The 24,504-nt window shown below is 42.0% G+C and overlaps 1 protein-coding gene across 2 annotated transcripts in view; it reads left to right on the top strand.

The window, feature by feature from the left end:
* Nucleotides 1-24,504, top strand: part of LOC124803036 (little elongation complex subunit 2-like) — a 243,312-nt gene that overhangs the window by 117,196 nt on the left and 101,612 nt on the right. For both annotated transcript variants that reach the window (XM_047264150.1, XM_047264151.1), the window contains one exon: nt 21,793-21,907. In XM_047264150.1, coding sequence (XP_047120106.1) covers nt 21,793-21,907 — 115 coding nt within the window. The remainder of the gene's footprint in view (nt 1-21,792; nt 21,908-24,504) is intronic.

Below are 24,504 nucleotides of genomic sequence, written 5' to 3' on the forward strand. Positions count from 1 at the left end.
TGGAATATCCTCACATGAAGTGTTGTGGCTAGGAATCTTGCATACTCGGTTCACCAGACAAACAATGAAACAACTTGTATTAATAGTTTTATTGCAACTAGATGATTACAAATATTGAACTTTGATACATGTGCCGCAAGCAGAGGGCAACATACAAAATAATCAGCCTTTTCCGAATAGACAAATGCAAGTCTGAACTACATAGAGATTACTAATGATGGAGGCTACGATGCTTAGGCTAACGAAGTGGCTGTCCAAGTGGGCTGCCACCAGTCGGCTTCGGCACTGATGTCCTCTTCACCCAGGGGCTGTTGCTGTCACTTTGTCATCCTGGAGGGAGGCCGGTCAGCGTGTGATCAGCTGACCTATTCTCAGAGTCGTCTCTTCTTTGTCGCTCTCAACTGGCGTACCAGCACTGACTTCTTTACACCTTAACATTCCCTTCCAAAACGACAGACTGTCGTCATATGTGGAGCACTGCAATTGGGGGTGGGGGGGGGGGGGTAGGAGCATGGCGGAAGCTGTGGCTGCAGGGAGTGTCACACTTGCGTTCATACCTTGCCATCCAGCCTTCGCTCTGATGGAAATGTCTCCTGGAGAATACCCAGAAGGGTATGTGTCCATCTCCTGAGGCCCATACCCTGTTGCAGAAGGTGTCAGCCATGGGGCACGGGCGGGTCCTGCTCCATCAGTAGGATGAGAGTAGGCAGAGGAGGTGAAGGCTCCGTCTGCATGGGGTTGTTCCACAGTGATGGCATGACACCTTGTGGTGGCTACTGTGGTCGCGCTGTCCTCAGGATCCATGAATCTGGGGGAAGTGATACAGAAGGACCACCAAACACGTGACAGGGACGAATCTGATAGTGATGTCAGCACTGCAATCCATCTGGGCCTGAAATGAGATACATGCATGCACCATGTCGACAAAGGATCTCGCCTTGTGCCCCCAGTCTGCTGCCACTAAAAACTCTGAAAAACACAATATCATGCGGTGCAATTCGATACTTGCACCCTTCCTTTGGTGCTGGCTGCTGAGGAGGGTGGAGCAGTGCCCATTGGCAGCAGCCGCAAAGCAGTTCCGCCGGCGATGGTCCATCTCCTGGATGTGAACAATAGGAGGTGAGAAACAGTTGCAATGCTTGATCGCCGGTGTGTGCAGTGCAACGTTTGGCCATCTGCTGCTTGAAGGTTCTGACAAAATGTTCTGCTTTGCCGTTGAACTGTGGATGGAATGATGCAATAGTTAGATGCTGTATGCCACGTCATTCACAGTATGTTTCATTGTCCGACACTATGACTTCAGGCAAACCTTTGGGGTAAAAAATAGAGGACAACGCCTGAACTGTGCTACGTGCCGTTGTCGAGTTCATCAGCACAGGGAAAGGAAACTTGCTATAAGAATCTACCACAATTAACCAATGAATGTTCCAAAAAGGTCCCACAAAGTCTATGTGCACGCGTTGCAATGGTGATTGTGACTTAAGCCAAGCAGAGAATTTTTGTGGTGGGGTGGACTGATTTTCCACACATGCATGACACTGCGACATCATCTGTTCTGTTAGGATGTCCAGACCCTGCCAAGTACAGTGTCAGCGTGCTGACTGGTTTGTACGAACAATTCCCTGATGTCCTTGGTGAAGTAACTGCAACACTTTTTTTGCAATGCTTTGGGGACCAGCACACATGACTGTCCACTTTCATTTTGAACAAGAATCATATCTTCCTATCTAGCGTGGCTATGCTGATGTGCAAAGTGTCGGCGCACTATAGCATTCTTAATGCTGTGCAATGAGCGAGGCCAAGATGTGCGAATGTATTTTAGTAAAATGTCCAAATCGGAATCAGCTTCTGTGGCATGTGCAATTTTCCTATAGTTCAGAGGAAATGATTGAAGCAATTCAGAATCGTGAACATCAATGTGACAACAAGATGCAGCAGAAGTGCCAAAGTCTGTATCAGGGCCAATCAGAAGACGTGAAAGTGTGTCCGCATTACCATGTTGGGCGATACACAATCTCGTACTGGTGTTGAGACAACAACAATGCCCGCCTTTGCAATTTTTGGGCAATTCATACAGGAACCGGCTTTATCGGATGAAACAAGGACTGCAATTGCAATGGTTTAAGATACGTTGCTAAGTAGAGTTTTCCACCATACTAATAGTAGTGGAATTTGGTGACACCATACACAATAGCCAATGCCTCTTTCTATATTTGTGAATAGTTACTCTGAGCTTTAGACAGACTTTTGATTTGACAGCAATTGGCCGTCTTTATTGTCAAATCTGTGCGAAAACACTGTACCGATTCTGTAAGAAGAAGCATCAGTTTTCAACACAACTGGTTTGTCAGGATCAAAGTGAACCAAGTATAAGTTTTCGAAAAAGATTCTTGGCGCACAACTGTCCAAACAAAGGGGACGTTCTTGCAACGCAAGCAATGGAATGGAGTTGCGATTTGTGCAGCATTCAGTTGTTGTTGCTGTGGTCTTCAGTCCTGAGACTGGTTTGAAGCAGCTCTCCATGCTGCTCTATCCTGTGCAAGGTTCTTCATCTCCTAGTACCTACTGCAACCTACATCCTTCTGAATCTGTTTAGTGTATTCATCTCTTGGTCTCCCTCTGCGATTTTTACCCTCCACGCTGCCCTCCAATACTAAATTGGTGATCCCTTGATGCCTCAGAATATGGCCTACCAACCGATCCCCTCTTCTAGTCAAGTTGTGCCACAAATTCATCTTCTCTCCAATTCTATTCAATACCTCCTCATTAGTTATGTGATCTACCCATCTAATCTTCAGCATTCTTCTGTAGCACCACATTTCGAAAGCTTCTATTCTCTTCTTGCCTAAACTATTTATCATCCATATTTCACTTCCTTACATGGCTACACTCCATACAAATACTTTCAGAAATGACTTCCTGACACTTAAATCTATACTCAATGTTAACAAATTTCGCTTCTTCAGAAACGCTTTCCTTGCCATTGCCAGTCCACATTTTATATACACTCTACTTCGACCATCATCAGTTATTTTGCTCCCCAAATAGCAAAACTCCTTTACTACTTTAAGTGTCTCATTTCCTAATCTGATTCCTGCAGCATCACCTGATTTAATTCGACTACATTCCATTATTCTAGTTTTGCTTTTGTTGATGTTCATCTTATATCGTCGTTTCAAGACACTGTCCATTCCATTCAACTGCACTCCCAGGTCCTTTGCTGTCTCTGACAGAATTACAATGTCATTGGTGAACCTCAAAGTTTTAATTTATTCTTCATGGATTTTGAGTCCTACTCCAAATTTTTCTTTTGTTTCCTTTACTGCTTGCTCAATATACAGATTGAATAACATCGGGGAGAGGCTGCAACTCTGTCTCACTCCCTTCCCAACCACCGCTTCCCTTTCATGCCGCTGGACTCTTATAACTGCCATCTGGTTTCTGTACAAATTGTAAGTAGCCTTTCGCTCCCTGTATTTTACCCCTGCCACCTTTAGAATTTGAAAGAGAGTGTTCCAGTCAACATTGTCAAAAGCTTTCTCTAAGTCTACAAATGCTAGAAATGTAAGTTTGCCTTTCCTTAATCAATTTTCTAAGATAAGTCGTAGGGTAAGTATTGCTTCACGTGTTCCAACATTTCTACGGAATCCAAACTGATCTTTGCCGAGGTTGACTTCTACCAGTTTTTCCATTCGTCTGTAAAGAATTTGGGTTAGTATTTTGCAGCTGTGACTTATTAAACTGATAGTTCGGTAATTTTCACATCTGTCAACACCTGCTTTTTTTGGGATTGGAATTATTATATTCTTCTTGAAGTCTGAGGGTATTTCGCCTGTCTCATACATCTTGCTCACCAGATGGTAGAGTTTTGTCAGGACTGGCTCTCCCAAGGCTGTCAGTAGTTCTAATGGAATGTTGTCTACTCCCGAGGCCTTGTTTTGACTTAGGTCTTTCAGTGCTCTGTCAAACTCTTCACGCAGATCATATCTCCCATTTCATCTTCATCTACATTCTCTTCCATTTCTATAATATTGTCCTCAAGAACATCGCCCTTGTATAGACCCTCTATATACTCCTTCCAGCTTTCTGCTTTCCCTTCTTTGCTTAGAACTGGGTTTCCATCTGAGCTCTTGATATTCATGCAAGTGGCTTTCTTTTCTCCAAAGGTCTCTATAATTTTTCTGTAGGCAGTATCTATCTTACCCCTAGTGAGATAAGCCTCTACATTCTTACATCTGTCCTCTAGCGATGGCTGCTTAGCCATTTTGCACTTCCTGTCGATCTCATTTTTGAGACGTTTGTATTCCTTTTTGCCTGCTTCATTTACTGCATTTTTATATTTTCTCCTTTCATCAATTAAATTCAATATTTCTTCTGTTACCCAAGGATTTCTATTAGCCCTCGTCTTTTTACCTTCTTGATCCTCTGCTGCCTTCACTATTTCGTCTCTCAAAGCTACCCATTCTTCTTCTACTGTATTTCTTTCCCCCATTCTTGTCAATCGTTCCCTAATGGTCTCCCTGAAGCTCTCTACAACCTCTGGTTCTTTCAGTTATTCCAGGTCCCATCCCCTCAAATTCCCACCTTTTTCCAGTTTCTTCAGTTTTAATCTACAGTTCATAACCAATAGATTGTGGCCAGAATCCACACCTGCCCCTGGAAAAGTCTTACAATTTAAAACCTGGTTCCTGGATCTCTGTCTTACCATTATATAATCTATCTGGAACCTGTCAGTAACTCCAGGCTTCTTCCATGTATACAACCTTCTTTTATGATTCTTGAACCAAGTGTTAGCTATGATTAAGTTATGCCGTGTGCAAAATTCTACCAGGCGGCTTCCTCTTTCATTTCTTAGCCCCAATCCATATTCACCTACTATGTTTCCTTCTCTCCCTTTTCCTACTATCGAATTCCAGTCACCCATGACTATTAAATTTTCGTCTCCCTTCACTATCTGAATAATTTCTTTTATCTCATCATACATTTCATCAATCTCTTTGTCATCTGCGGAGCTAGTTGGCATATAAACTTGTACTACTGTGGTAGGTGTGGGCTTTGTATCTATCTTGGTCACTATAATGCATTCACTATGCTGTTTGTAGTAGCTTACCCACATTCCTATTTTCCTATTCATTATTAAACCTATTCCTGCATTACCCATATTTGTTTTTGTATTTATAACCCTGTATTCACCTGACCAGAAGTCTTGTTCCTCCTGCCACTGAACTTCACTCACTATTTCCCACTATATCTAACTTTAACCTATCCATTTCCCTTTTTAAATTTTCTAATGTAACTGCCCGATTAAGGGATCTGACATTCTACGCTCCGATCCCTAAAACGCCAGTTTTCTTTCTCCTGATAATGACGTCCTCTTGAGCAGTCCCTGCCCGGAGATCCGAATGGGGGACTATTTTACCTCCGGAATATTTTACCCAACAGGATGCCATCATCATTTATCCATTCAGTAAAGCTGCATGCCCTCGGGAAAAATTACGGACGTAGTTTCCTCTTGCTTTCAGCTGTTCGCAGTACCAGCACAGCAAGGCTGTTTTTGTTTGTATTACGAACCATATCAGTCAATCATCCAGACTGTTGCCCTGCAACTACTGAAAGGCTGCTGCCCCTCTTCAGGAACCACACGTTTGTCTGGCCTCTCAACAGATACCCCTCCATTGTGGTTCCACCTGCGGTACGGCTATCTGTATTGCTGAGGCTCGCAAGCCTCTCCACCAGCGGCAAGGTCTATGGATGGTTCATTGGGGGGGGGGGGGGGGGGGGCAGCATTCGGTATGAACCGAATATAATACTCATTTTCCCTAAGACTGACTGCAATTCTGTGTCATTGCAAGGAACTGGCAGGTCATACATGTATGGCCAACAAATGTGATGTGACTGAACAGGATGTACACCTTGACTGTTTATGACATGACCAAGGTACTGCAACTCAGGTTTTAAAAAATCACACTTGTCCAGTCTACACTTTAGTCCTGCATAAGATAACGTGCGAAACAAATCATGCAAATTTGCCTTGTGGTCTTCAGGTGTATGACCTGCTTCTACAATATCGTCCAAATAGTTTGAACAGTTTAGTACTTGAGCAGTCAGCTGTTCCAAAAGGCAAACACAAATGTTTAAACAAAGCCAAATGAATGTTCACAACACACACGGTTTGAGATTATTCATCTAGTGGTATTTGAAGTGCGGCCTGAAGGTTTTGGGAGCAAAGTCAGTGGACTTGCCCATTGACTAGTTTTTATGGACGCAACAGCTCGAATATCTTGCAATTCCTTAAGTTCAGCAGCCACATTGTCCCGTAATGCCCATCAAAATTTTGGCTGAGCATTGTCTTTCGCAGTAATATGTGCAACAAAATTGTTAGCCTTGCCTAAACCTTCAAAAAAGAGTTCAGGGAATTCCTTCAGCAAGCTGTCATTGGCATTGAACGCAGTCACTGACAACACATTGTCCTGAATTTGAAAACAAAACAAATCAAACAAATCTAGGCCAAATATGTTCTCACAATCGTGTGATTGTAACACTGTGGAAGTCAAAGTTTGCGTATGCAAGCAGTACATGGCAAAGAAAGTACATTTTCTGAGAATGGGAATGTCTCGTCTATTATACACCATCAGGTACATTCTAGATGTAGCCAGGTGTGGGGATCATAACAGTTATGTGTGTTACGATTCAGCAGTGTAACAGGGGCACCTGTGTCCAACTGAAATTTCGTACATTTTCCACTACGATGCAAATGAACAAAAAGTTTGTTGGACTGGCATAGCACTGAAGAAACTGTTAGCTTGCTAGTTTTGCTAATGCTTGCAGCAGGCTTTGAATACATTGCATTGATTACATGGGCCTTGTGACTAGAGCGTTGTGAGTGAGTGGAAGTCTTACGTTTGTTCTGTTGCAATCGTACGGATTGTATGTGACCTTTCTTGCCACAAGTGTAACACTGTGCTTGTCTGGAGAAGCAGTCTTGGTGTTTGCGCCGTGAGTAGCACTGGGGCATAACTTAATTCAATGCACTGATGTAGCCGCCTGTTTAGAGAACTGCTTACATGGCTTGGCTCGTGTGTGCTGTTGCTGCCTACTCGGCCAATCGTGAGCAAGGGACGACTCAACCTGACAAATTGGTGGCTGCTCAAATTTATCGGCTGCTTTGGCACCTGAATCATAGTCATCTAGAATTTGCACTACATGATGAAATGATGGATCTGACTGTTGCAAAATCTGTTCTCTAAGTTTGATATCAGGTACACGATTGCATCACGGAGCATAAAAGTACCACAAGCACATTTGAATTTATACCCTGTAGATGTGTTACCCAGTCGCAATAAGTTTGTTCTGAACTTTTCTTGCAACAAAACAATTGGTACCTAACTGCCACCACATTCACTTGTTGGTCATAATAGTTAGTTAGAACACCTAAAACCTGCTCATAGGAAAGTTCAAGGAAGTGGCATTAGGGAACAATTTCTGAGTGAGGTGAAAGACTGCACTTCCTTCTATTGTCGTAAAGTAATGTAGTTTCACAGTACCTGATACTTCGTGAGCAGTGATGTGGGCTTTGTGCTGTTGCAACCATTCGAGCCATTCCTCTTCTTTTCCTTTAAACTGGTGAAAAGGTGGTATGGCACTTAGAGCTAAAGTTGTTACATGTTGGTTGGTTGGGCACGCTGTGTTGGTCACTTGGTTGGCCAGTAACTGCTGTACCGTGCTTAGAAGGGTTGCAATCTGCTGTGTCTGAAACTGAAACATCTGCATTAGCTGCGTTGCTTCTATCACTTGCTGCTGAGGTGAAGAGCAGGGGGTGGGAGAGGTGGGTTGCTCATTTAAGAATAGGCAAATGCAATAAAGAGACAATGCAAGCAAGAAAAATAAGTACACAAGCAAAGAGCATTTCTGCAACACCCACCTGAAAACACTGAGTAGGAAAAACACTATCAGAGACACTGTTAAAACATGTAAACACACCCCACAAAGAAAAGACAAGGTAGAATTAAGGTGCCAGAAAAACACAAAAGCTGACAACGAAACAAAACAGAGACAATCAGTGGCAGCTGGTTGCTCTGGGTTCGAAAAGTTAACAGGGTGTCACTGTGTTAGTGCTCCTATATCATTGGCAACATGTTATTCAGACATCTTCGTTGCCATGTTGTGTCTATGAATCCAGCATACTCATTTCGCTAGACAATCAAACGAATCATATTAATGAGTTTTATTACAACTAGACAATTACAAATACTTACCTTTGGTATATGTGCAACAAGCAAAGGGTGACATACAAAATAATCGGTCTTCTTCAGAATAGACAAACACAAGTCTGTGCTACATAGAGATTACTAATGATAGAGGCTACGATGTGTAGGCTAAAAAGTGGATAACGTTGAAGCTGCTATCCAAGTGCGCTGCCACCAGTCGGGCGTGGCGCTTATGCCCTCTTTACCTAAGGGCAGCTGCTGGCACTTTGTCATCCTGGAGGGAGGTTGGTCAGCATGCAATAGGCTGACCAATTCTCAGAGCCGTCTCACAGCCGTCTCGTATGTCGTTTCCGACTGGCGTGTTGGCACTGACTTTACCCCATAACATGAAGCGAATTAAACTTTCTTCTGATGGTGTCCACATAGACCCAGCCGTCCCTTCTGAAGCTAAGACATATTATAAGGAGGAGAGATGTGAGCCCAATATGTTCCCCTCTGTGTCTATGCCAGGAGAGGAACCTAGGGTTGAGAGACAAGGTGTGAAATAGTCCCCCTAATACTTCATTTGTTCTAGGGCAAATGGGGATTCATTTTTGACCACAAAGTCTTTGTTCTTCATTGAACATCACGAAGACAGGTCTGCAGAAGTGACAGCGTCTTCAAATATGAAGAGTGCCTCTGTTCTGTTTAAAATGATATCACTTATGTAGTCACAAGTGCTGCTCACTTGTACATTGTACAAGTACATTGTGTCCAGTGGTGACCAAAGAATAATTGGGTGGATACTGGAGCCTTCATCTTTGCTTTTGAAGGAGGGTTGTTGCCTGAGAAGGTCAAGGTGGTGATGGGTCATGGCGGTGTCAGGCCATACGGTCCCTCTTCCCATGCACCAGCCCCATTTGTAGGATTTGTGGACGTCCATTGCACACAAATGCCCCTTATGCCCCTTCCACTGTCTATGTCATCTGTGGGAAGCACCATTGCCCCTTTTCACCAAATGGTGCCATTTTACAACAAGAAAAGAAAATTTAATAATGCAGGACTCTTGACTGACTCACATACTAAGATGACAAGAAGAAATATGATCATCCACATCCTACATGTATGACGATGACGTGCACTGTGGCAACAATGATGTCATTCTCTGTAGGGACTATACCATTGTACTCTGTGCTTTTTACATCAAGCCATTGGGCCCACTTGATTACACCTGCTCCCCAGATGACTGGGAGCCCTCCTCCTAGTGCTTCTGTCACACCCCATTTGGGAGTGTCAACTCCATACCCACTGGGCATGTCAGTTCCCAACCCTAACTGAAAAAGCAACTCCATCCTCCAGCATCCCTTACCAAAAAGGGAGCCCTCAGGACACTTCCCTCCCAGGACTGTACTGGCCTGCAGTTTGATACCATTCAGTGGTTGAAGTAGCCAGAAGTTGCGGGTCATAGGCCTTTGTGTTCCTGATCTGTCCCAGAATCTGGGGCACACAAGCCCTTGCAGAGGTTGTTCATTGAAGTAGAAGAAAGACAAGAAATGGTCCTCCAAAAAGGATATTCCTGTAACCTCCATGCAGCTGAACTCTACATGTTCTGCTTCTGTATGTGAGTTTGGGTTTGCAGTGGCCCATGTGCCTTGGACCCCTCCCACTCACTCACCCACCCACTCTCTCTCTCCCCCCCCCCCCCCCTCCCCCCCCTCTCTCTCTCTCTCTCTCTATCTATCTGAACAAATCTGTTGATGCCATATCCTTGCAACTGGTGGCAGCAGGCAGCCATGGGGCATGACCTGCGTCCTTGGACCCTTCACACCCCCACAGGAAACTGACAGAATGATCCTCCAGTATAACTGTAGTTTTTTTTTCCCACTACCTAGCTGAGCTACGAAGCGTCTTGGACGTTTCTCCTGCTTTTTGCATTCCCTCCAGGAAACTTGTTTCCCAGAAATGTGGACCATGGCTAACAGGGATATTTTAAGAATTCCATTGACCATGAAAGAGTGTTTGGCGATGTTTGGGCGCATGTTCTTGACTCTGTCTACAGCGGATACATTCCACTTTATATGAGTTTGGAGGCTGTGGCTGGTCTTGTGAAGTCATATGTGGAATTTACTATGACTTTGGAGGCTGTGGCTGGTCTTGTGAAGTCATATGTGGAATTTACCATCTGTAATGTGTATCTCCTTCCTAATGATGTAGAATTGCAGAACATTTTTTTTGCTGCACTGTTATCTCAGCTGTTCCCCCTCCCTCTTCATAGTGGGTGACTTCAATGCCCACCACTTTTTGTGGGCTAGAGCTGTGAAAACTCACTCACAGAGTTTGAACTTTACCTTTTGAATACTGGTATTCCCACACACTTCAGCACGGCACAAGAATCTTATTCGGCCATTGATCTTTCACTTGCAGCCCAGTTCTTCCTCCCTCCATTACTGCAGAGTCCATGATGACTTGTGTGACAGTGATCATGTCCTAATTGACCCTCTCACTGCATCAGTCTCCTAGGCATCCATCTAGAGGGGGCTACCTACAAAACTGATTGGGATGCTTCCACCAATGGTGTCACCTTTTGCACCCCACCACATAGAGGTATCGATGCAACTGTCCAGAGCTTACTTAGTGAACCCCTCTTCCTTGGGATCCCTCTGTCAGAAGACAGTACCTTGGTGGGCCCCTAGAATTATTGCCGTGTCCATTATAGATTGCAGATAGGCTCTCAAATGCACACAAGTGACATCAGTTGGTGGAGCTGCTCATTGCCTTTAAACCGTACCCATGTCAGCCACCACATAAAATGACAGGAACGAGAATACTGTGAACAGTATGCTGCTATCATTGGACTGAGTATACCTCATTCACAGGTTTTTGGCAAAGATTTGATGCCCTATGGACACCAGACCCCTGCAGGTGTACCTGGTATATCTGCAAATAGTCTACACTAACACTGACATTGTCACCGAAAATTTTACTTTGCATTATGTTTGAGCCTCTACATCTGAGAATTATCAGCCTGCATTTTGTGTCCACTAACAATGGAGAGACACACTTCACTTACCATTTACTACTTGTCACCTGGTGCCATGCAATGCTCCATTCAGTGAGTGGGAATTAGTTGGTGCCCATGCCCTTTGCCCTGACTTGGGTCCTGGGCCATTTTCAACCGTATCTGGAGCAAGGATGACTTCCCGTCTCAGTGGCTAGATAGCATTGTCATCCCAGTATTGAAACCAGCTTAACACCACCTTGAGATGAACAGCTATCACGCAAATAGTCTCTCTGATGTTCTCTGCAAGTTGCCCAAACATATGGTGAGTCATCAGCTCTGTTGGTACCTCGAGTCTTGGGGTATTTTGGCCACGTCCGAGGACATTTTTTGCCAAAGCTGTTCTACAGTTGACAATTTGGCCCGCCTTGGGTCTGCTAGGTGGTCGGCTTTTGCCCAGTGTCAATGTCTTATTGCTGGCTTCTTTGACTTATAAAAGGCTTATGATGTCACCATGTCCTTGCTCCCATAGACGACTGGGGCCACCGGGGCCCACTCCTGATTTTTAACCAGAACTTCTTGTTCCACTGTAATTTCTGGGTTCAGGTTGGTTCTTCTCTCACAGACACCCCCCAGCACAAAAGAGAACAGAGTCTCCCACGGCTCTGCATTGAGTTTGCCCCTTTTTCTAGTGGCTATCAGTGTTCTAGCTGCAGCTGATGGATCTAGAGTGTCACCCTTCCAGTATGCTGTCAACTTTTGCATGTACTATTGCCCCTAAACTGTGGGTGTTGCTGAACTCTGACTGGAGGATGCTGTGCGAAAGGCACAGTCCTGGATTTACACTCATTGCTTCCAGTTTTCTACTGCCAAGATACGCACCATGCACTTGTCACCATGTACTGTTCATCCTCAACCAGAACTCTACGCCTATGATGAAGTACTCAATGTGGTGGAGTCTCACCGCTTTTTGGGATTGGTCTTTGATGCCCAGCTGACATGGCCTCTCCATCTCTGACAACTTAAACAGAAATGCTGGTCACAGCTTAGTACTGTCAGCTGTCCCAGTAACACTAGCTAGGGGCACAGACTGCTCTATACTTTTGCAGCCCTACAAAGCTCTGATCCTGTCCCGTCTTGAGGAGCCTGGCATGTGGCTTGGCATCACCTTCACTCCTGTCTTCAGATCTGTCTTGACCTATCTCTTGGATCGAAAGAATCTGTAGACTCCATGGCCTTTTACTGTCTGTTGCTGGGCATCCTTGACACATTTCCAGGCTCAGATGTAGTATACACTGACAGCTGTGCAGTCGACAGACACACTAGTTATGCATACACACATACAGGGTGCGGTGGACTATGTTTCCTGCCGAACCAATGTAGTGTATTCAGTGCAGAATTGGTGGCCATTGCTCGACCCCTCAGCCACCTTCGTTCTTGCACGAGCTATATGTTTTTAGTTGGCAATTACTCCCTGTTACTACCACCAAGCTGAATGGTAGACTGTCTTTGGACCCTTGTCCAGGTATGGATTCCAGGAAACGGACTTGTTGGCCAAGTTGACTACCAGAGGGCCAACTTTGGAGGTGGAGGTACTGGAGACAGACCGTCTGTCAATGATATGCCATCAATTTATTGTTGGAGGCTTGGGAAACAGATTTGTGTACCCTGGTTTCTCTGAAGAAACTGCGAACTGTAAAGGAGACCACGACCATGTGGCAGTCTTCCCTTCCTGCTTCTTGCAAGGAATCTACTGTTTCCTGTTGGCTTCACATTGGCGAGACTTGGCTGACTCATGGCCATGTTCTCCAGTATGAAAACCTACCACACTGTTAGTATGATGCCTGTGTTATAGCGGCCCACATCTTGCCAGATTGCCGTAATTTGCTAGATTGTTCTAATTTGGCCACCTTATGGTGAAACCTTAAACTTCGTCACACGCTAGTGGGTGATACTTAAGCAGCTGATGTGGATTTACTTTTTACCCAAGAAAGTGGTTTTTACTCCTCTCTGTGATTTAGGCCACATTAGCCTCATTGCCCGTTTCAGGGATTGGAGGGGTGCCCCATCGCTTCTATGACTAAGGGGCCCCATGGCTGCCCTTGCGTGGTGGTCAGGTCTGGGTCCAGCCCTTCTCACATTTTGAATTCTTCTTATTCTTTTGCGTTTGTCATTAGTTTAGTGTCTTGTCATCATTGTTCTTTTTCCTGAGATTGTATCAGCCTGTCCGTATAGTTAGTTTTCATGTGGTAATGAAGGGTATGGAAACCATGGTCAATAGGAGTGAGTGCATCTTTAATTGCATAACGTGTCCTGGATGCCTCCAGCTGCTTTTTGGACATGCCAGCTCTACCACCTTCACCTCTTTTATGCCTCTCTCCCCTCCTCTTGCTTCTGTCTCTTGGTTTTCTTGATTCTCGGATACGGTTGGGTTCATTGGAATTTGTCCTCCCTCTCTGGGAACTGAAAGACCTGAGTCGAAACAAGGCCCCGGGAGTAGACAACATTCCATTGAACTACTGATGGCATTGGGAGAGCCAGTCCTGACAAAACTCTACCATCTGGTGAGCAAGATCTATGAGACAGGCGAAATACACTCAGACTTCAAGAAGAATATAATAATTCCAATCCCAAAGAAAGCAGTTGTTGACAGATGTGAAAATTACTGAACTATCAGTTTAATAAGTCACAGCAGCAAAATACTAATGCGAATTCTTTACAGGCGAATGGAAAAACTGGTAGAAGCCAACCTCGGCAAAGATCAGTTTGGATTCTGTAGAAATGTTGGAACACGGGAGGCAATACTGACCCTACGACTTATCTTAGAGAATAGATTAAGGAAAGGCAAACCTACGTTTCTAGCATTTGTAGACTTAGAGAAAGCTTTTGACAATGTTGACTGGAATACTCTCTTTCAAATTCTAAAGGTGGCAGGGGTAAATTACAGGGAGTGAAAGGCTATTTACAGTTTGTACAGAAACCAGATGGCAGTTATAAGAGTCGAGGGGTATGAAAGGGAAGCAGTGGTTGGGGAGTGAGACAGTGTTGTAGCCTCTCCCTGATGTTATTCAATCTGTATATTGAGCAAGCAGTAAAGGAAACAAAAGAAAAATTTGGAGTAGGAATTAAAATCCATGGAGGAGAAATAAAAACGTTGAGGTTCGCCGATGACATTGTAATTCTATCAGAGACAGCAAAGGACTTGGAAGAGCAGTTGAACGGAATGGACAGTGTCTTGAAAGGAGGATATAAGATGAACATCAACAAAAGCAAAATGACGATAATGGAATGTAGTCGAATTAAGTCGGGTGATGGTGAGGGAAATAGATTAGGAAATGAGACACTTAAAGTAGTAAAGGAGTTTTGCTATTTGGGGAGCAAAATAGCTGATGATGGCCGAAGTAGAGAGGATATGGAATGTAGACTGGCAATGGCACGGAAAGCGTTTCTGAAGAAGAGAAATTTGTTAACATCGAGTATAGATTTACGTCTCAGGAAGTCGTTTCTGAAAGTATTTGTATGGAGTGTAGCCATGTATGGAAGTGAAACATGGACGATAAATAGTTTGGACAAGAAGAGAATAGAAGCTTTCGAAATGTGGTGCTACAGAAGAATGCTGAAGATTAGATGGGTAGATCATGTAACTAATGAGGAGGTATTGAATAGAATTGGGGAGAAGAGGAGTTTGTGGCACAACTTGACAAGAAGAAGGGACTGGTTGGTAAGACATGTTCTGAGGCATCAAGGGATCACAAATTTAGCATTGGAGGGCAGTGTGGAGGGTAAAAATTGTAGAGGGAGACCAAGAGATGAATACGCTAAGCAGATTCAGAAGGATGTAGGTTGCAGTAATTACTGGGAGATGAAGACACTTGCACAGGATAGAGTAGCATGGAGAGCTGCATCAAACCAGTCTCAGGACTGAAGACAACAACATCAACTCCGGGAACTACTGCCTCCTTGACACACGAAGGATTGAGGGACCGCTGACCTTGTGGTTTGGTCCCAGCAACCCCACCAATCCATCCATCCATCCTTTTTTAGATCATTTTCCAAGGCAAGCAGGATTTATCATGGTCTATAGAAATATGAGAATGTGCAAGATTTCATTTGTAACTTTGACTTGCTGTTGACGTAAAGCTTTTCTTGTTTTCAGAAGTATGTTCCCACAAACTGTTATCCAACTTAAACTCGTATGCTAACCTTTGACTAAACAGAACCTCATTTGAACTCAGTTTCTCTTATATTCAATGGGAACTCAAATAAAACAAGAATATGGCCCTAGTCAAAATTTCCACTTACCTCGCATCTTGACAGCATTGTTGGAGATTTCTCGAAAACACTACAGCAAACAGGGTCCTGTGCTAGGAGGGAGGTGGAAAGACGGCAAATGCCTATCATTAGACCTTTGTTTCTGAGTATGGGCCCAACATTCACTTACTTCTGCCACTTTTTATATTGTACAATTTTTCTTGGGCTACAAAAGAAACTTCATAAGACATTGAAAGGGGAAAAGTTTCCTCCAGTGATAAAACTAACACTGTCAGAGTGTAAACTTGAACCTCTGTATCAGAGGCGACTACAAACACGAGGTTATGGATGAGGTTGTATAACAGCAACTAACTACTTTTTGGTATTTTGCACTACAAAATTGACCATGCTGCCTGAGACATTTAAAATCTTCCACAAATCTGAGTATTACTGACTGTCTTCTATAATTATGCCTGAGCCTGGGTGCTGCTACATGTGTTTGCATTTTGAAATCATGACTTAACATGGCATGAGTGTATTAGTACAGAATGCTACAAGGGTGTACCAGGGTTCATCTTCAGAATCAACTTGTAAATTGTCCATTATGGTCAGAAACAGTCAAAAAATCTTGTAAAGATGTTGCAGCTTACATTGTGCTGAGAAATAATTGTTAAGAAAGAAGTTCGATACATTGCATCTTTCCGAGTTAATTAGCATTGCAGTTAGCCAATCAGATTGTTGTGCATGCACATTAAAACGGCAGGTCAGATACAATTGGTGTCAGTTGTTAGATGAGAGTGCAGAAGACTGCTCAACCATTGGCTCCAGCTCGATCCTTACTACAATTCCATGTGCAATTTTTGTCCCTCTCTCTCTGGTTTTAGGGAACCAAATGAAGAACAGATTTGCTGACACCATCTCTGGCAGGCCACTTGAACTTTCTGCGCAACAGCTTGATTGGCTAACTTCGGTGTTAATTAACTTGGAAATGGTGGAATGTATCATATTTTTTCTCAAGTTATTTCGCAGCATAACCTATCCTGTAACATCCTTACAAGATTTTCAAACTGTTTCTGACCACCCAGTATAACACAACCTGTAGGTGTGCTGTGTTAGAATGATACTTTCTCTCTCCACTCCATGAAGTTAACAATCATTTACTGATAGTTTGAGGGGGCCGATAATGATAGGTTTCACTGAGAACAGTTACTGTTAAGCAAATCACGGACAGAAATGCGGACTGGCAACATTGAAAGGTGAGATATGTATCAGTGCAGAGAATTATCTTCTAAATTGGACTGGGGTTTTGAGTAATAACATGTGACTGTTGCAAAGGATGAGGATCCTGTAGAACGGGATTTTGGCCAGTCCTGATCCTCCAGCTGCTGGTATATGGGTATGTAGTTTACAGCCCAGACTGACTTCATTATTGAAAATAATTAATGTTAGCAAATGAGATCATGTTGTTAAATATGGTCTGAGGATTAGTTTCTGTTTAGAATTAAAATCAAAACCACAAATGTATAATTTACAAAGAAAGTAGGGTAGATTTGTTTGTAAATGTGTGTCAACTTTATTCACCACCTGGACCATAATCTAACTACAACTTCATAGCTGTTGTGTAGAGATTGTATGCAATTGTGTGAATCTTATTTCAAGCAATGGGCCCACAGACGCAATTTATCGATATTTAATGCTGTAATAAATAATTTTCGTGGAGCACTGAACTTTTTTTTAGTTATCAAGCCTGTCATTGACCACTACTAGAAAACTGTTTACCTATGTACTATCTTCTGTGAAACGAATCCAAGAGACATTAGGCTTGGAGGGAGGCCGCGTTAAGTTTTGGGGATACTAGTGTTATGTAGCTATCCCAAAAAATATTTCACACCGTGTGCTTTCATCCACATTGCTTAAGCATGTCTTGACTGAGTATCTAGGTGGTGCAGAAGCTATTTTAAACTCCATAAAGTGACTGCCAGATGAGGGGTTACCATATCAACTGTAAAATTGTATCAGTATCTACGGTAGGTACACATGGGTTTTTTTGTGAGTCATTGTGTAACGAAATTGTCATGGTATCTAAATCAGATCTATGTGAAAGATAATGGACTACGGTAATAAAAAAGTTAAAGAAACTGCACTGTTATTACATCTTTATTAAGAATAAAACTACCACATTTGGTAAACTGCATGATATATATTTGTGGGCTTTACAAGTTTTTGGGGAAGTGTTTATATTTAGTATCACTTCGACTCCACCTTTTTTTTGGAGGGTGTACTGGTTGTTATCTATCTCGTTTTTTGATAACTGAAAAATTGTGGAATCTTACGCGGTATATTGTGGTAGGACCACACTCTCACTACGTGTTTTTGAATGAGAATAATACGAGTAGATCCAGCACAATTTCAGCAAGACTTATTTATTAGTAGTTGCTGAAAGATTACACACTGCAGAGCTCGTTTGTGTAGGGGTTCTCGAAGTTTTGTCTGCAAAATAATCATTCCAACAAGCATGGCCTGGGTTTTCTTCCTGTTTGAAATAAACACTACCGGATCTGAAATACTTTCAGCAAAAAATTATATTTGTTTGTATTTTTTGTTAGTAACTACACCATTTTCACTATGAACATTGATACTATAAATGCATTATACTGCACTTGTCACATAAAACACATCCATCTCCCTCCAATACAGACATAGAAGTGGCAGGCAAGCCAACATGTGCCCGGAAGTTGCAGACATTCCTGCATTCTAGATTCTTTGGTCTGCTTACCTTAATAAACTCCAAAGATACATATAAATAAATACATATAAATATACAGCATTTAACATCTCAAACGAATCCATTATTTATCATAAAAGAAAATATTCATAATTAAATAAATTAAACACATTTTCTGGCAACATAATGAAATTACCTTAACTCTTTACTGTGGGCATCGTACTTTTCGCATGAGATAAACTTTATCTCTGACAGTTAATTACATTACAAGGGGGACATGCAGCACAAGATGTAATGGAGAGAGATGCAATGTTTGAAGGAGGAACTGATGGCTCCTTGATACGAAATGTGTCAGAAGAGAGAATAAATAGTGGAACAGATTTTGTGGTGTATTCATTAAATTCAAGGAAGCAGGATTTTTCAATATTAATGTCCTCTTTGCAAGTAGCAGTCTTTAGATAGACTTAATGTGTTCCATTAAGACCAAGTACATACAGAACAGGTCTCAACTTAGATTTCATCATACATCAGAGTGCTTCACTAGTCATGAACCCAACAAATAATTGTCTCATCCAGCTAATTACAGTGGGACCTAGAGTTGGATATTGAATGTAGGCCCCCCACCACCACCACCACTACCACCACCACCACCACCACCACCACCTTGTGCTTATTGTCCTCAATCTGTGGCAGTTTACCATTTCCTGATGGAATGTTCCTCTTTTAACCACTGGCATACCAATTTATCTTTGCCTTCTTAGTTATCAGCTGTTGACCACATCTTACTTTTCATCTGTCATAGCAGTATGATGAAGGACATTTAATCTTCAGTTTAGGACCTCCATTTTTCTATGTGGACCTTTCTCTGAGTACCTGCTTTTAGCTGTCTTTCCTTCTGTTGATTGGGCTTAATGTGTAGGCACTTTTAACTCCTTTTTTTGTCTTTGTGTTCTATGGTTCTGACTTAACCCTAATTGTCTTTGTGCCCAGAAATAAAACAATGTTGTGTGCCACCAGCTCTCAGCAGACAGGGTCAGACCATCAACACAGGCATGTCCACACTTGTTTTAATGCACCAGTGTTGAGTCAACACTGTAAACAAAACTGTACTTTCAGTTACATCCCTGTGAACAAGATGGTGGTTATCCCATGCTGTGGTCACATTGTGTGGTCCATCGCTCTGTATTATCATCTTCTGTCCACTGCTTCAACAAACTCATCTTTGTCATAGCAATGTGCCCTGTACGAGCCACAGTCTCACAATACGACCGTCGTGTTTCCTGAAGGCCAATCATTTTGCTCTGCTCAAACTCTTTCACATGCTGATATTGCTCTCTTTGCTTTCAACAAGGCATATTGACACTTTGTTGCATGTTTCTACTGCATTTGATGCCTCTGCACTGGCTGTGTGTGTAGTAGTATTGAGCTTGCCTGTTACATGAAAGGGGATACTCACAGGTATGTGTGTGCCATTTCTTTGAAATTGTAATCACTTATAATGGTTCACTAGTTCAACACTTCCTCCAGTTTTGGTCTGATTTAGACCATTCCCTCTGGGTGTTGCAATTTTCACAAACAGTAGAGTACTCCTCTTGTAGCCAGTTCACATTGTATTTGGTGCCATTTTCGTTTCATAATTGTTAAACATTGTTAATGTATGTTAAGAAATAGGAAACTTTCCAGTGGAATTTTTAAAAGCGTAACAGTAATTATAGCAAAACCAACAAAGGCAATATTGTATGGATGCTGTCTTATCCTAAGACAGCATCCAAAATAATTCTAAATACAGGCAAAATTCAGCAAAAGGAATGATCGACTAGTGTTTTGTGCAGACCACTTTGAGTTCAGAACTAGTACAAAAACAACAGAAGCAGTTAGGTATTCTGCTGAAAAGCAGACTAGAAAAAAAACGGATGGATCTCTTACACATTCATTGGTATGGAATGGTGTTCATTGGTGGGAGATAGGAGTTGCTTTCTACCACTGTGAAGAAAATGGGCTGTATTTAACAGAAAAAGGGTAACAAAAATATAAAACAATATTTAAGTGTGGTTGAAAAGGTAGCTAAAACCAGAAAAAGTAAGGCAGGATGTAGCAACTCACTGGTTATTAACACCTACTGCCAGTGGACATGTCAGGCCACTAAGTGAAGTGCAGTGCGTGCTCACATTTGAACAGAGTGCCTTCAGGTACCTTCTATCAGAGGCAGCACATTCATCAATGGCCTTCACCCAGTCCACCACGTTCTTGCAGCACTACAGCAGTGACACCTAATGGGAATAGTTTCTTTATAAGGACAATAAAATTGAATAACACCAATCAAATTAAGTAGGAAAAGATAAAATGATAATTAAATCGACACCCTAACTGCAAACAGGTGTTGATATACGTCATTGGGGACATGAAAATGTGTGCCCCGACCAGGACTCAAACCCGGGATCTCCTGCTTACATGGCAGACGCTTTACTGCAGATTAATCTACCAAATCCCATACGAGTTGGGGCATAGTGTGTGTGTTCGCACAAGTAGGTCAATGGCTGGGTAGCCATATTTTAACTATTTATGAAGGTAGTATCTGTTCCCAAAAGGACAGGAACCATTTATGACGGTGCAACTTCTCTGGAATGAAATGATAATTAAATCGACTCCCTAGCTACACACTGGCTCTCTTTCCCTCTACACCTACCCGAACACAGCTGTAATGCAGTAACTCTGCTACTACTAATAGTCATTTTACTTAACCTGGTAAGACTCCCAGCTGTCAGTTATTAATGTATTTGATACATGTACATTGCTTGCATTGTGTTCTTGTTGATGTTGCTTCATGGCCCTCACTACTGGCGTTGTATTCTTCTTGATGTCATTCCTTGACCCAATAAATTTGTATTTCTTTTATGGTCATGTATGTCCTTGCATTCATAGTTAGAAAACAGGGTTGTCGTGTACGTTTGTAAATCTTTAACATATGTGTTGAAGTCGTACAAACTATGAAAGAAAAAAATGGATGGATTAAAATATAGTGGAAAGATACTGTGTACTGTATTTGCTGATGACATAGCAAATAAAAGGCATGGGAGGCAATCAACAAAATCTTGTAAATGCTCCCCAAGGCATTAAAATTTCTGATGCATAAAACAACTGAGAAGAAAGTGAATGTAAATAAGAAGAAAAGTGAAGCAAGGGTAATTATGAAAAACTTTAAAGGACTGACATGGAAATAACCATGGTACTCTGAGTGAGTGAAGCTTGTTTCCTCTGATCTCTACACCCCTGTCGGTATTCATCCAAGAAAATCAGGTCACACTTTATGATGAAGATAATGTATGTTTAATGTACAACACATAAGTCAGTTGTTTACTTACAACTTAATGTCCAATCTCTTTTACTACTTATTCATTGTTGTTGTGATCAAGCTCTTTGACTCTTTTCTGTGATACCTTAAATAAATGTAATTGTGCATTCCATATGTACACTGTATTATTTATAGTGTGCATCACTCAAGATACTACTGTGGAATAAATTCTTTTGTAATGGTATACATGATATAAACTGTGTTAACATTTTTATGTGTTTGCACTTAAAAAATGTACAAATATCTCACTGGTGTAGTTCATTACTTTGTTATTTTGCAGGGAATTGCTGCCAGATATATACCACCTAATTACGGAATGGAACTAAAAGTGAACACAGACAATGACGAAATGGCAGCCGTATTTCCTCCAGAGAGCTTTGCAACAAAGACACCAGGTTAGATAAATTGACTATTAGCAGTAGCTGAGTTACTGCATTACAGCTGTGTTTGGGTAGGTGTAGGGAGAGGGCCAGTGTGTAGCTACATCTTCCTACATAATTTGATTAATATTTATTGATAACCATAACTCAGAAGTTGATACGGTGAATTAGATGAGCTGGCTGCAGACTTGATGTATAAATTGGTTGTAAATTCCTTAATATGATTTAATATATGCTCTCATTCAAGGGGAGTGTAAAAAATGAGATGACCTACATTGGTAAGAAACAGAGAATTTTCCAGTAATCTTCCACATGGTTGTTTTTCACAGCTTCGGATTTAGTAAAGTTTTTAGTGTGGTGGTGACAACAACTCGTCAATCCCTTTTGTCTGCTCAGTTGAACTTCATTCATTTGCAGGAACGTAAGGGATTGGTGCTGTGGAACATCAAACTGCCACAGTAGTGGAGTGGAAGCCTTAAAGCTGTTTTCACTCAGTGTGGATTTTAATGGGACGATCTACCAATGAAAATGTAACAAACTTATAATCTGGGTCCATTTTCTTAACGGTGTTGAGAGACTAGTGCTGGTCATAGACTGGTTTTTCTGGAAGTGTAGCTTTCATGCTATTTCCATATTTGCAGCACTTTCTTTCCTAAATTTTGGCTTGAACTATCTTGGTGTGGCCTGTAATTGAGATTTGTCCCCTCAGATCACAAATCATCAATTTCAAAGTGACATGCACATGTATCTTGTGGGTTGAAATTAATACCATTACAAGTTACTTCAGTTACTTTTCTAAACTACAATGGAGAGTAGTGTGGAATTCAGAATAGAAATTTTGCTTGGCCCTATTATGTATCCCACACCACTTTCCTTGATCTTAACGTCATCCTCACTGAGGGTTGGCCACACACTTCTGCTCACATTAAACATGCTAACAAACAACAGTACTTAAATTTTGACAGTTGCCATTCTTTCCCGTACAGCTTTGGCATTCAAGGCAAATACATTTGTGCAGTTGCAGACTCTTTTCAGCAATACACCACCACTTACATCAGTCTTTGCTTGACATATTTACCCCACCAGCCTAGTTAAGAAGCAGATTTCCTGGGATGTGACCTCCAGTATGGGTTCTGCTGATCCTTCCAAAACACAGCTTAAAAGTACACCTCTTGTCACTCAGTATTATCCTGGTCTTGGATATATTGATCAGCTACCTCGACAAGGCTGTGAATTCCTAAAATCATGCGTTTATTATGCCTGACATTTTGCTCAACACATTTAGGGTAGCTTTTCTTCACCTCCCCAGTCTCTGCAATATCCTGGTCAGACTGTATGCTGCTTCTGCTCCCACGTCCCTACCCTGTGGCCCCTACCCCAGTGACCATTCCTTCCATAAGACTTGACAAATGCACATCCCACCACCAGCTGTACCAATCCTGTAACTGGCAAAACATACTTTTGTGAAATGACACGTCATGTACCAAATGTTGCGTAAACATTGTATGGTCTTTTACATTGGTATGTCTACCACCAAGTTATTAGTCATGACGTGAATGGCTATAGAGAAAGGATACACACTGGCAACACACACTATCCTGTTGTAGAGCATGCTTTACAAAATGACAGTCATAACTTCAGTGCCTGTTTTATCACATGTGTCATCTGGATGATTGTAGGGTTAATAGCTTCACAAGTTTCATTACTAAGGAATTGCTTCTCAGAGGTAATGCTTTCCTTTTTAATGGAGTCTAGATATGGCAGCAATTGATTCTGTAGCCATTCCAACCTTTTGATGTCAGTTGAAAGGTACTGCATTCTGTCATCATTGTGAGTACGTGAACGATGTGATGTACTGCTGACATCGTGAAGTGTGTACCATTTTAACACATGCTCTATATCTTTTATAGTAGCTTCTGACGAAGTAAGATCCAAACCTTTGTTGTCAATGTGACTATTTAAGAAGCTTCAGTGCCACAATTACTTCTGGTGAAAATGTCTGCTTCACTTGCTCAACATTTATTTATCGAAGTTCGTGTGATCAGTATGTTTCCTAAAAAGAAAACTGACAGGTTTTGTAGTTTCTGAAGCTTGTAGTTGGTACAATTGTTTTCTGTATTCCTTAGAAATCATTCCCTCACCACAAAACATACTTATTTTTGGATAGAGAGACCTCAAAATCTTCAAAATGTGATACTTGTTGAAAACTGGAAACACCGGCCATTCATTTTTCTGGATGTGTCACTTAATGAGATGGTGATTTACTTTCATGCAACCTTTTCATCATAGCGCTGTTTATTTTGTGATTGTCTGTTACCAACCATGGCACAAAAAAACCCACATTGTTCTATTTCATGAATCACAGACAAGTAAGCTTATGCAGCTGTGTATCAGAAAGCTGCTTAATGAAGAAACACATTGCTGGTAGCCTGAACTTGGCTGTAAGGCTGCTTATCATGAAGCACAACACACAGTTGGCTAGAATTCGTAATTTCCTTTGCACATGTTGTTGTGACTTGCTACCATTCTCAAGCTGCTACAACTGCACTGGATCTTGTTCTCCAAAAAATACATCCAGTTTTCTGCGATACTGAAGTTGCGTAATTGACATC

The sequence above is a fragment of the Schistocerca piceifrons genome, chromosome 6 (genome assembly GCF_021461385.2).
Source record: "Schistocerca piceifrons isolate TAMUIC-IGC-003096 chromosome 6, iqSchPice1.1, whole genome shotgun sequence".
In the NCBI taxonomy this organism is placed as follows: domain Eukaryota; kingdom Metazoa; phylum Arthropoda; class Insecta; order Orthoptera; family Acrididae; genus Schistocerca; species Schistocerca piceifrons.